This window comes from Miniopterus natalensis, chromosome 10, assembly GCF_054644295.1.
Source record: "Miniopterus natalensis isolate mMinNat1 chromosome 10, mMinNat1.hap1, whole genome shotgun sequence".
In the NCBI taxonomy this organism is placed as follows: Eukaryota; Metazoa; Chordata; class Mammalia; order Chiroptera; family Miniopteridae; genus Miniopterus; species Miniopterus natalensis.
Window position 1 is genome coordinate 38,602,670 of NC_142090.1, and position 14,534 is coordinate 38,617,203.

Sequence of the window (14,534 nt, forward strand, 5' to 3'; positions counted from 1 at the left end):
TCTTTAAAATCTAGTTCAACAGCAATGTCTGCATACAGCAAAATTTTCATGGTTCATCTATTTTAATATAACAACAATTAAATACACAAAAACAAAACAGATTTCTGTTTTTTTCTGTTTTGTTTTGTTTTTTTCAGATGTGACTACTGAATGTAATATGAAAGGGTATATGCCAGATACATGGTTTTACTCCACTATCTAAAATGTTATTTGGATTGGTACCTGAGATGACAGTAGGTTACAATCAATGAACAGTCCTTTTCCAGTTTTATATCTTTGTATCAATCCAGCCATAATGGCTCCATATGCATACAGGCCAGTGGCAAGATCAGTCATGGCGACTCCTGGACGAACTGGATCTCCATCCTGATTTAAGAGTTGGTTTGAGAAAAAGAGAAAATTGAGAATTAAAACCATCATATGATTTCTCAAATATTCTAAGGTCAAATAGAATAATTGTATATGACATGTGCAAACACAAACTAAAGAAATACAGCAAACTACTACTGAAGATATCTGTTGCTGGTGAGAATATATTTATATTTACTGTATATTTGCTGAATTTCTTGCCCTACCCCTTACCAATCAAACCAAACCAAACCAAACCAAATGAAATAAAATATTTATAAAACATGTCTTAAATTCTTTTTAATATATTTTACCTTTTCTATACTTAAAAAATAAGTAATTGAATTTGAATTTAAATGAGTCAATCTGTTCAAAAGGAAAGAGTTAAAGTAGTATTTGTTTTTTCCAAGTTGGGTTGAAGGCTCTCCCAGGAATTAAAGGAGGTCTAATTTCCTTGTAACTGGCAAATATACTAATGGTATCCACAGGAAGCTTTTTTCAGGATACTCCTGATTTAGAGTTACTATGGCAAACCAACCTAGAATCTATAGATTTATGGGTATGGGAAATAAGCTTTACAATTATTTGAGTGTAAAATGGAGATATTTCACAGCCTGAGATGTTCCCTGTTGTGTGAGGTAACCCATGTACTTCACTGGAAATCTTATCTAGTGCTCTGGGATTGAGAGTTTTGTCTATTGTGGGAAGAAAGGAGCTGGGGCCTCTCTCAATGTCCAGGACTTCTCTCTGCTTCCTCTGTGCCTGCTGATTGCTTATATCTTTGAAATTACAAATAAAGTTTAAAACTGATTAACAGCTACAATTCATGTTGGTCTAATTTGACAATCCAAACCTTGACTCATATGTAAAGATACTAAAACAGTGCCTTGCAAACAATAAGTATTCTATAAAAATGAGGTATCAAAATTATCAACTGTATTATCAGTCACTGTTATATCAGACAGTTCCTATTTTTCACTACCTTGAATTCTGCTTAGGCTTTCATTGCACAGAATACCTAAAACACATACATTTTATATTATGCCTCATTGATACATTCACTCATTCAATTTCTGACTAATTAATTCCAGCTGCTGTTCAGTCATTTTCAGAAGCTAATTTTTTCCTTTTCTGAAGCCCACATAGAAACGATGTTAATTGTCTTTCTAAAGTACTAAATAATGTTCAAAGCAAGTCAGACTTCATAATGACTAAACTCTTTTTCCTTGCTTTTAAACATATTTCAAGAAAAATAGTGTCAAAAAAATTGGAAACTTCTGGCTATTTTCTATTATTATTGGCAAAACTTGTAATGGTTTGAACCAACAGTAAATTTAAAATTAAATTTTTCATTGTGATTTAAGATTATTAAATGTAGTAACAGTGAGAGACAAGTTCAAATTTAAGCTTATTACATCTGCTTTCTCACTACAAAAGTAATATTATCATATCTGTTATACTTAGATTAATAAAAATAAATAAGATAACAAATCCTTTATATTTTAAGTTTCCTGAAAAGAAGAGCCTATACCTGATAAGTATTCTAAAACCATCATTGCATTATACAGCATAACAGTGTGAGATGTATAAACATTAAAAAAACATTAAGTCTTCCATATAGTTGAAATAACATTGCCCCTGTTAAAACTGGCCATTTGTGAAGGTTCCGGTCACATAAAAATTACAACTAAATTAGAAAACAATCAACCTGAATAACCATTTGAAGACTAGCTGAACAAAATCCCACAACTAAAGATATAAAGAAGAAGCCACAATGAGACTGGTAGGAGTGGCAGAGAGGGGAAATGGGCTGGTCTTGCACCCACTGTGGCAGTTGAGAATCTGGAAGAATATCTTAGCTGTAGAGCCCACCCACCCCAGGAGGAGGAGGTCTTAATGCTAGCCCTAACCCCAGGCCAGGCTCCCCAGCCCAGAACATCAGTGACAGGAAGAGGAACCCACATGACACCTGGCTGTGAAAATGAGTGGGAATTCCACCCATCCAGATGAGACTGAAGGCTGCTGGGAAACCAGGCTTCCGCTTAAAGGACCAGCCAAAAAACTCTTGCTCACAGGCACTCACCTTAGGCTCTAGCAGAGAGACAGTGGCTCAGGAGACACCAGAGACATAAAAGGAGAAACTGAGTTGTTTGGCTTTGGCAGGAGGGTTGGAAGGCCAGCAGTTTCTGAGCTGAGCCCTCCTACCACACAGCTGATGGGAACCATCTTTCCTGTGTTGTGTCCTCCCCCAACACAGCCAAATCTGATTCAGCATTAGCCTAGTGAACTCTACAAACTGCCCCTGACCAGTCTCTGAGAACCTGCCCTACTCAACTTGCATATGACCAAAGGTTCTCACCGTAGCACCCACCCTGGGCCCAGGTTGTAGTCTTATTATTAAAAAATCTTGAAGAATTGCATCAAGCTCAAGAGTGCCAGAGACATACAGGGAGAAACTGAATTGTGTGGCTTCAGTGAGAGGGCTATTGGATGGCTGCCACTGTCCCTGTGCTGAGCCATCCCCCAACACAACCAAATCTGAATCTCCATAAGCCTGATGAATACCACCTGCTCCACTCTAATGACTCCCTGAGAACCCCGTTGCCTGGATTGTACTAACAAAACAAAAAAATTCAATTAATAAAATCAAAAATGAAAGAAGGAACATCACTAACTTACTAACATAAATAAAAAGGATTATATGGAAATACAACAAATTGGATAACCTAAATGAAATAGAAAAAGACAAACTATAAAAACTGACTAAAGAACTTAATAAACATATGACAATAAGAGATTTTGAATTAATAATCACAAAGTTTCCCTCAGAATAATAAATGTCTAAGCTTTTTTTTTTTAGCTTCACTGGTGAATTCTACAAGCATTTACAGAATTAATATTAATTCTTCACAAATACCTCCAAAACCTGAAGGAGGAGAGAACACTTCTTAACTCGTTTTATGATGCCAGTCATATACTAAGGTCAAACCATGAGAAGAAATCAAAAGAAAACTATAGACCAATATATTTTAAGAATGGAAACACACAAAAAACATCAAAAAAATATTAGCAAAATGCTTAAACGGCAACATATAAAAGAATTACACACCATAATCAATTGGGATTTTCTCAGGAATGTAAAGTTGCTTTAACATTTAAAAATCAATCAATATAACACACTATATCATTAAAATAAAGAACAAATGCAACAAGACCACCTCAAAAGATGCAGAAAAATCATTTAATGAAACTGAACATCCTTCATAATAAATACTCAACACACTAGGAATAAAAGTTAATTATTTCAATTTCATAAAGTCCATATGAGATAAAAACACAGTTAACATCATAGTTAAAGGTAAAAAGCTAAATGCTTTCTCCCAGTATCAAAATCAAGACAAGAATATCTGCTTTTATCACTTTAATTAAACATTATACTGGAGATTTTAGCCAGTGCAATTAAGAAAAAAAGAAGTAAAACAAGTCTAAGCTAGAAAGAAATAAGTAAAACCATCTCTATTTGCAGAAGATATAATGTTGTAACAGAAAATCCTAAGCAATCCACTAAAAAACTCCTAGAACTAAAAAATGAGTTGAGCAAGTTTGGAAGATATAAAGCAATATACAAAAATCAACTGTATTTCTAAACAGCAACAATAAACAAACCAAAAATGAAATTCAGAAAATTCCATTTACAATAACATAAAAAATAATAAAGCACTTAGGAATAAATTTAACAGAAGAAGTACAGACTTATTCTCTGAAAACTATTTTTAAAAAGAAATTGAAGGGAAAATTCCAAGCTGGATGCAGAGTAGTTGGAAGCTACACTCACCTACTCCCAGCCCAAAATCAGATTTACAACAAAATTATACAGCAATCAACCTGAATAACCAACAGAAGGCTAGCTGAACTGAAATATTATAACCAAGGACTTAAAGAAGCCTTACAGACACTGATATAAAGGGCAGAGATGCAGAAAGCCCTGGCCCATGCACCCACATGAATCTGATGAAAGGCCAGAGGGATATTCAGATGCAAAACTACCACCCCCCAGGAGCATGGAGCCTCAATTGCATGCAGGGATCCCCAACCCAGAGCAACAGACACAGGAAGAGGAGCCCATATAGAATCTGGCAGTTAAAATCAGTGGGGGTTAAGTTGACTGAAAGAGAAGAGAGTCTGCTACAGACCCAGATGCCACCTTCACAGGGTCCAGTACTCCTATTGTTAAAGCACCAGTGTGGAAAGTGTCCTGCCCAGTCCTCCAACTGCTGGTAACACCATTCTGCTCTACTGGCATGACCCCAAATCAAGACTCTTTTGATCTGTCCTCCCAAGCCTCAGTGGCTCTGCCCTGCTGAGCATGCTCCTTAAGAGGGGATGACTGGCTGTACCCAACCTGAATGTGCTGTACAATCCTCCTGGGGGAGATACAGTTGGAAACTCTGACAGAGACTAAGTGGTTTGGCTCTGAAGTAAGGGCCACTCCAGTAGGAGCCTTTTTAAGTTCCTGACCTTGTGGCACCAGCTTTGTCCTACTGTCCTAAGTCACCACACCCTATAAAGCTCGTGACCTGTGGAAGGGTCTGTGGGATGAGGCCAGCCCAGCTCCGTTCTACAGTCTTTCTTCAGAATGCTCTGGAAGAAGATCAGGTAACCCCAGGGTGGTGGGGAGGGTACAGAGTAGCTGAGAGGTGGAGGTGGACCTCAGAGAGTCTCAGACCCTTTATAGATCTGCCCCATCCCTAAGCTAGAGGAAGCCAACCATTGCATACAGATTGGCCCCTCCCACACACACCCAGGCCCAGTAGATGTGGCCACAGTGAATAGAATGGTAACTCCAGAACAGGTAGCCCAAGGCAGTTACACACTGACATCAACCTGTACTTGAACCCTGTCCAAGTGGAACCAGAACAAACACAACCAGTAAAGGGATTCAGACCACACCAGGGCCCAACCCAACTAACTACACAAGAAGAACACCCGAAGGGGGGTCCTCAGCAGGCACCAGACCCTACTGGGAACAATCCTACCATGGGGTAGGGGTCAGCCCTGCACAGTCACTCATACATGATGATCAAGGTTTATCCTTATAGTCAGCCAGCCTGAAGGGTTAACTCCACCCCAAAAAAGGCCAACAGCATTCAAACCTCAGCCACAGCAGGAGGGTGCACAGAACCCACAAGAAACATACCTAGAGCACAAAACTCAGATATCTATAACACTGTGCCACTTAGCCCAACAAGAAACTTACACCATAAATCCATCATAACAAGTCTGGGGGGTATAGCAGATCTACCTAATACATGGAGACAAAGAAATATGCGCCAAATGAAAGAACAAGAGAAAGCCCCAGAAAAAGAATTAAATAAAATGGAACCAACTAAAATACCAGATGCAGAGCTTAAGGATGTTCAAGAAACTTAGGGGAATAATGGATGATCTCAGTGAGAACTGGGGGAAAAAAAAAAAGAGAGAGATAGCATTAAAAAGAACATAGAAAGGATAAAAAAAGACCAGTTAGAAATCAAGAATACAATATCTGAAATGAAGAATACATTAGAAGGAATTAACAGCAAGTGAGATGAAGCAGAGGATTAAATCAGCAATTTAGAGGACAAGATAACAGTAAGCACCCAAGCAGAGCATAAAAAAGAAAAGAGAATTTTTTTTAAATGAGGAAAGTCTAAAGGAACTCTGTGACAACATCAAGCATAACAATGTCAGCATCATAGAGGTGACATAAGGAAAAGAGAGTGAGCTAGGGATTGATAACCTGTTTTTTAAAATAATGACTGAAAACATCCCTAAACTGGTGAAGGAAAAAGTCACAGAACTTCAGGAAGACAAAAAGTCCGAATCAAGATCAACCCAAAGAGGCTAACACCAAGAATTATCATAATTAAAATGGCAAAGGTTAAAGAAAATGAGAAAATCTTTAAAAAATCAAAAGAGAACGACGTTATTTACCTACAAGGGAGCTCCCATAAGGCTGCCAGCTGATTTCTCAACCAAAATCCTCTAGACCAGAAGGAACTGGCATCAAATATTCAAAGTGATGAAAATCAAGGATGTACAACAAAGACAATTCTATCCAGTAGGGATATCATTTAAAATTGAAGGTGAAATAAAAGCTTTCCAGGGAAAAAAAAAAGGGAGCTAATTACCACCAAAGTAGTATTTCAAGAAATGACAGAGCAAGGGTGGTGAATGTCTGGCCTGTGGGAAGTATATGGCTCATGAAACCATTTGGTCGGGCCCTGCCAATGCAACTGTAGGTGGGACTCAAAATTCAATAAATCTAGGTGATTTTTTCTAATAGCTAATTTTTAAGTTGACAATTTTGTATGGCCAGTGAATGATGTTATAAATATCCAAATGGCCCTTGGCAGAAAAAATGTTCCCCACCCCTGTGTTAAAGGGTCTGCTAGAAGAAGAAGAAGAAAAGGAGGAGGAGGAAGAAGAAAAAGAAGAGGAGGAAAAAGGAGAAAAGGAAGAGGAGGAGGAAGAAGAAGAGAGACAGAGAAACATAGGTATAAAGAATAAAATGGCTCTAGCCGGTTTGCCTCAGTGGTTAGAGCATCAGCCCACGGTCTGAAGGATCCTGGGTTCAGTTCCAGCCAAGGACACATACCTTGGTTGCAGGCTCGATTCCCGGGCCACATGCAGGAGGCAACCAATCAATGTATCTCTGTCACTTCGCATTTCTCTCTCTCTCTCCCTTTCTCTCTCTGAAAAGCAATTGAAAAAATATCCTCAGGTGAGGACTAAAAAAAAGTAAAATAAAATAGCAATACAATCTATCAATATAAATGGGCTAAATGCTCCAATCAAAAGACATAGGATAGTTGAATAAGGAAGAAAGCATAACCCATATATATACTGTCTACAAGAAACCCACCTCAGAACAAAAGATACACATAGATTGAAAGTGAAGAGATGAAAAAAAATTTGATGCAAATGGAAACAAAAACAAACTTAGGGTAAAAATACTTATATCAGATGAAATATACTTCAAAACAAAGGCTATAACAAGAGACAACAAAGGTCACTACATAATACAAAAGGAATCAATCCAACAAGAGGGTATAACCCTTGTAAGCCAATGTGAATAAAAATAGTAGCACCTAAATATAAAAATGTTGGTTAACATTAAGGGAGAGATGGAGATGGAGAGCAATACCACCAAAATCAGAGATTTTAACACCTCACTGACATCAATGGATAGATCTTCCAGGCAAAAACTGAGGAAGATACAAATAAGTAGAAGAATATACTGTATTCATGAATAGAAAAAATTAACATCATTAAAATGTCCATACTACCCAAAGCAATCTACAGGTTCAATGTAGTTCTTTTTAAAATACTAATGGCATATCTCACAAATCTAGAACAAATATTCCAAAAATTTATATGGACCCACAAAAGACACCGAATAGCCTCAGCAATCTTGAGAAAGAGAAACAAAGTTGGAAGTATCCCTCTACCCGATATCAAACTAACAATGTCACAGTAAACAAAGGGCATGGTAACAGCACATGAACAGGGATACAGGTCAACAAAACAGATTAGAGTCAGCAGATATAAATCCACACTTGTATGGTCAATTAATATTTGACAAAGGAGGCAAGAACATACAGTGGGTAAGACAGTCTCTTTAATAAATGGTATTGGGAAAGTTGAACAGGTACATGCAAAAGAATGAAACTAGATCACCAACTTACACCATACACAAGAATAAACATAAAATGAATTAAAGACCTAAATGTAAGTCATGAAGCCATGAAAATACTAAAAGAAAACACAGGCAATAAAATCTCAGACATCTTTCGTAGCAATATTTTTGCCGATATATCTTCTTGGGCAATGGAAACAAAGAAAAATATATATACAAATGAAACTACATTAAATAAAAAGCTTTTGCACAGCAAATAAAAAATCAACAAATGAAAAAGGAACCCACTTAATGAGAGAAAATATATGCTAAGAATATATAAGATAAGGGGTTAATTTCTAAAATATATAAAGAACTTAGGTAACTGAAATGCAGGTTAAGGAGATTCCAAGATGGCAGATTGAGTGAGTGGAAGCTACACTGACACTCTCCTAGGACCTAACTGGAATTACAAATAAGATATAGAAAAACCATCCTGAATAATCAACTGAAACTGAATATTATCTCGAGAGCACCCTCATAATGAAGGATGAAATGCTGAGGCCCAATGGAGACTGGTAGGAAGTGCAGAGGCACGAGAGGGCTGGCTGGGCTCCTATAGGAAGGAGCTGAAGGTCTGGAGGGATATCTCACATCATAGGAATGTTCAGAAGATGTAGAAAGTAAGCAAGGGTTAGAGAACCTCTTTGAAGAAATAATGGCAGAAAACTTCCCTAACCTGGTCAAGGAAAAAGTCACACAAGTTCAGGAGGCACAGAGAGTCCCAAGCAAGAAGAACCCCAAGAGGCCCACACCCAGATAAATCATAATTAAAGTGCCAAAAATTCAAGATAAAGAGAGAATCTTAAAGGCAGCAAGAGAAAAGCAATCTGTTACCTACAAAGGAGCTCCCATAAGGCTGTCAGCTGATTTCTCATCAGAAATGTTACAGGCCAGAAGGAAAAGGCATGAAGTATTCAAGGTAATGAAAAGCAAGAATCTGAAACCAAGACTACTCTATCCAGCAAGGCTATCATTCAAACTAGACAGTGAAATAAAGAGTTTCCCAGACCAAAAAAAAAAAAAAAATTGGCTAAAGGAGTTTCTCACCAAACCAGCATTGCAGGAAATAGTCAAGGGACTGCTGTAATAAGTTGAAAAAGAGAGAACGAGAAACATAGGCATAAAGAAATAAAATGGCCATAGGTAAGTACCTAGTAATAATAACTTTAAATATAAATGGATTAAATGCTCCAATCAAAGGACATAGGTAGCTGAATGGATAAGAAAACACGACCAAATATATGCTGTCTACGAGAGACCCACCACAGAACAAAAGACTCACACAGGCTGAAAAAACAAAAATTCTGGACTTTAAAGGAGAGATCAACAGCAATACAGTCATAATAGGGGACTTTAACACCCCACTGAATTTACTGGATAGATCTTTCAGAAAAAAATCAACAACGAAACAGTGATTCTAAATGACATACTAGATCAGGTGGATTTAACTGAGAGTTGCAGTAACTTATATCACAAAGCTGCAGCATATGTATTCTCCTCAAGTGCACATGGGACATTCTCAAAGATAGACCACATGTTAGGACACAAAACAAGTCTCAATAAGAAGACTAAAATCACATCAAGCATATTCTCTAACCACAGTGGTGTGAAACTAGAAATCAACTACAAGAAAACCACACAAACACCTGGACACTAATCACATGCTACTAAACAATGAATGGGTTAACAATGAGATAAAGAAAGAAAAAAAAACAAAAAGAAAAAAAACAAGACAAATCAAAATGAAAATAAAACAACAGAAAATCCATAGAACACAGAAAAAGCAGTCCTTAAAGGGAAATTCATAGCATTACAGGTCTACCTCAAGAAACAAGGAAGCTCAGCCAGCGTGGCTCAGTGGATAAGCATTGACCTATGATCCAGAAGATCGCAGATCAATTCCCAGTCAGGGCACAGCTCCCCAGTATCGGACATGCAGGAGGCAGCCGATAAATGGCCCTCTCATCATTGATATTTCTCTCTTTCTCTCTCCCTCTCTCTTCCACTCTCTGAAATCAATAAAGATATATTTTTTAAAAAGAAAGAAGAAAAATCTCAAATAAATAATCTAACCTTACATCAAAGAAATGAAAAAAACAAACAAACAAACAAAAAACCCAAAGTGAATGAGAGGAAGGAAATAATAAATATCATAGCAGTAATAAAGAAAATAGAATCTAAAAAACAGAAAAATTAATGAAACCAATAGCTGGTTCTTTGAAAAGATGAACAAGATAAATAAACCCTTAAACAGAGTATCAAAAAAAAAAAAAACACCCCAAAAAATAAAACCAATTCCCCTAAGAACACAAACAAGACAGGGGTGTCCACTTTCACCACTCTTATTCAACAGAGTACTGGAAGTCCTGGCCACAGGAATCAAACAAGAAAAAAACATAAAAGGCATCCAAGTTGGAAAGGAAGAAACAAAACTGACATTATTTGCAGATGACAAGACACTGTATGTAGAAAAATCTTAAAGACATCACCAAAAAAATCCTAGATTTAATAAACTAATTCAGCAAGGTAGCAGGATACAAAATTAACTCCAAGAAATCTATGGCATTTTTATACACCAATAATAAACTCTCAAAAACAGTAACTAAAAAAAAAAATACCATTTATGATTATGAATAAACAAATAAGATACCTAGGAATAAACTTAACCAAAAATGCAAAAGAACTGTACTCAGAAAGCTACAGGACACTGAAAAAATAGAGGAAGATATGAACAAATGGGAAAATATACCATGTTCATTGATTGAAAGAATTAATGTCATTAAAATATCCATAGTACCCAAAGCAATCTATAAATTCAATGCCATCTCTATTAAAATACCAACAACATATTTCACAGATCTAGGACACTTCAAAAATTTATAAGGAACCAGAAAAGACCCCAAATAGCCATGACAATCTTGAGAAAGAAGAACAAAGTTGGAGGGTCACAATACCAGATATCAAGTTATACTACAAGTCACTGTAATTAAAATAGCCTGGTAATGGCACAAGAACATATAGATTAGAGGAACAGAACAGAGAATCCAGAAATTGACCCATGCCATTATGGTGAATTAATATTTGACAAAGGAGGCAAGAACATACAATGGAGCAAAGACAGTCTATTGAATAAATAGTGGTGGGAAAAATGAACAGATACATGAAAGAAAAAAAAAGAAACTAGACCACCTTCTAACACCATATACAGAATAAATTCAAAATGGATTAAAAACTTAAACATAAGACTCAAAACCATAAAACTCCTAAAATTAAACATAGGCACTAAAATTTGAAATTTCTGTTACCAATATTTTTCCTGATATATGTCTTCAAGCAAGGAAAACAAAAGAAAAAATAAATAAGTGGGATTACATCAAATTCAAAAGGTTTTGCACTGCAAAGGATCCATCAAAAAAAAAAAAAAAAAAAAGTCAAGGAATTAAATGGGATAACATTTCCACCAATGATAAATCTCATAAGGGGTTAATATCCAAAATTTATAAAGAACTCAGACAACTCAACACCAACAGAACAATCGAATTAAAAAATGGGCAGGAGACCTGAATAGATACTTCTCAAAAGAAAACATACAGATGACCAACAGATATATGAAAAGATGCTCAATGTCACTAATCATCAGAGAAATAAAAGTTAAAACCACACCTGTCAGAATAGCTATCAAGAAATCCATAAATAACAAGTGTTAGTACAGATTTGGAGAAAAGCAAACCTTCATGCACTGCTGGAGGGAAAGCAGATTGGTGCAGCTATTATAGAAAACAGTGTAGAGGGTCCTCAAAAAATTAAAAATGGAGCTGCTGATGACCCAGAAATTCCACTCCTGGGTATTTATCTGAAGAAACACAAAACATGTATATAAAAGAATATATGCATCCCTATGTTCACGGCAGAATTATTTACAATAGCCGAAATATGAAAGCAACCCAAAAGTAGTGATACATATATACATTAGAATATTACTCGGTCATAAAAAGGAACAAAATCTTACATTTGTGACAGCATGGATGGGCCTAAAGGGTATTATGCTAAGTGAAATAAGTCAGTCAGAGAAAGACAAATACCATATGATTTCACTTACATGTGTACTCTAAAAAACAAAACAAACAAACAAAATAGAAACAGACTCACAGATACAGACAACAAATTGATGGTTGACAGATGGGAGAGGCTTGGGGGACTGGGTGGAAAGGGTGAAGGGGTTAAGTAAAATTGGTAGTACCAAAATAGTCACAAGGATGTTAAGTATAGCATAGGGAATATAGTCAATAATATTGTAATAACTATGTATGGTGCCAGGTGGGTACTAGACTTATTGGGCGATCACTTCATAATTTATATAAATGTCTAACTACTAGGCAGTATGCCTGAAACTAATGTAAAATAATAATGAATGTCAACTGAATTTTTTTTAAATGTTTTAATAAAAATAAAATAAACCAAAAAATCTTTTCTAAATATAATACTTTATTAAATTTATTGGGATCACAATGGTTAATACCAATATATAGGTCTCAGGTGTGGGTTTCTATGTTACAAGATCTGTATATTGCTCTGTGTGCCCAACACCCAAAGTCATACTTTCTACCATAACCATATCCTAAGACTCCCTTCACCCCCCACCCCCAGCAACCACCACACTGCTGTTTGTATCCACAAGTTACAGTTCCATATAGCACATATGAGTAAAATCATACGGTTCTTAGCTTTCTGACTAACTTATTTCACTTAGCATAATAGTCTCAAGGTCCTTCCATGTTGCTGTAAATGGCAGTATTTTACCCTTTATTACGGGTGAGTAGTTTCCCTTGTGTACATGTATCACTTCTTTATCCAGACCTCTATCGAAGAACACATTGATTGTTCCATGTCATAGCTACCATCAATAATGCTGCAATGAATAAAGGGGTGCATATATTTTTGCAAATACATGTTTTCAAGTTTTTTGGGTACATCCCCTGGAGAGGGATTGCTGGGTCATAATTTTTTGAGGACTTGCAAGACTGCTTTTCATAGTAGTAGAACCAGTTACATTCCCATCAACAGTGAATGAGGGTTCTCTTTTCTCTACATCCTCTCCAAAACTTGTTATTACTTGTCTTGTTGATAATAGCTGCTCTAATAGGTGTGAGATAGTATCTCATTGTAGTTTTGATTTACATTTCCCTACCAGCTAATGAGGTCAAACATCTTTTCATGTATCTACTGGCTGTTTCTTAAGTCTTGGGACGGGTGTCTGTTCAGGTCCTCAGCCCATTTTTGATTGGGTTGTTTGTTTGGTGTGGAGTTTTATGAGCTCTTTATCTATTTTGAAAATTAAACTTTGTCAGAGCTGTTTTCAAATATCATCTCCCATCTAGTTGGCTGCCTCTTTTGTCTTGTTGTCAGTTTCTTTTGCTGTGCAGAAGCTTTTTAGTTTGATATAGTCCCATTCATTTATTTTTGCCTTTACTTCCATTGCATTTGGGGTCAAGTTTACAAAATGTTCTCTAAGATCAAGGTCCATAAGTTAGGTATCTATGTTTTCTTCTATGGAACTTACTGTTTCAGGTCTCACATTTAGGTCTTTGATCCATTTTGAGTTAATTTTTTTTATACATGGGGACAAACTGTAACCCAGTTTCATTCTTTTGCATGTGGCTTTCCAGTTCTCCCGGTGCAATTTATTTAAGAGATTATCTTTACTCCATTGTGTGTTTCTGGCTCCTTTGTCAAAAATTATCTGCTGGTATATGTGTGGTTTTATATGCGGACTCTCAATTCTCTTCCACTGATCTATGCGTCTGTTTCTGTGCCAATACCATGCTGTTTTAATTATCGTTGCTCTGTAGTATAATTTGAAGTCATGTAGTGTGATACCTTCCTCTTGGTTCTTTTTCCTTAGGAATGCTTGGACTATTTCGGGTCTTTTGTGGTTCCATACAAATCTGATTTCTCATTTTATTTCTTTAAAAAATGTCATTGGTATTTTGATGGGGATTGCATTAAATCTATATATTGCTTTGGGTAATATGGTCATTTTAACTCTGTTGATTCTTCCAATCCATGAACACAGGATATTTTTCCATTTTGTGGTGTCATTTTCAATCTTTTTCGTAATGCTTTGTAATTATCAGTATATAAGTCTTTCCTGTACTTTAAGTTTATTCCGAGGTATTTTATTCTTTTGGTTGCAATTACTAAATGAATTGTATTTCTCATTTCATTTTCTGAAGTTTTGTTGTTAGTATACAGGAAGGCAATGGATTTTTGGACAATGATGTCATATCCTGCAACTTTTCTGCATTTGCTTATTATTTTTAATAGTTTTTTGGTGGAAACTTTAGGGTTTCTAAATACAGAATCATGTCATCTGCAAAAGGCGAAAAGTTTACGTCTTCTTTCCTTATTTGGGTACCCTTTACTTCTTTCTCTTGCATTATTTCTCTGGCCAAGACTTCCAGAAATA

General features: G+C 36.2%; 1 protein-coding gene across 3 annotated transcripts in view; it reads right to left on the reverse strand.

Annotated features, from left to right (window-relative positions):
- The window catches only part of SUGCT (succinyl-CoA:glutarate-CoA transferase), an 841,499-nt gene that overhangs the window by 715,816 nt on the left and 111,149 nt on the right, over window positions 1-14,534 (reverse strand). For all 3 annotated transcript variants that reach the window (XM_016207271.2, XM_087821075.1, XM_016207275.2), the window contains exon 8: window positions 223-366. In XM_016207271.2, coding sequence (XP_016062757.1) covers window positions 223-366 — 144 coding nt within the window. The remainder of the gene's footprint in view (window positions 1-222; window positions 367-14,534) is intronic.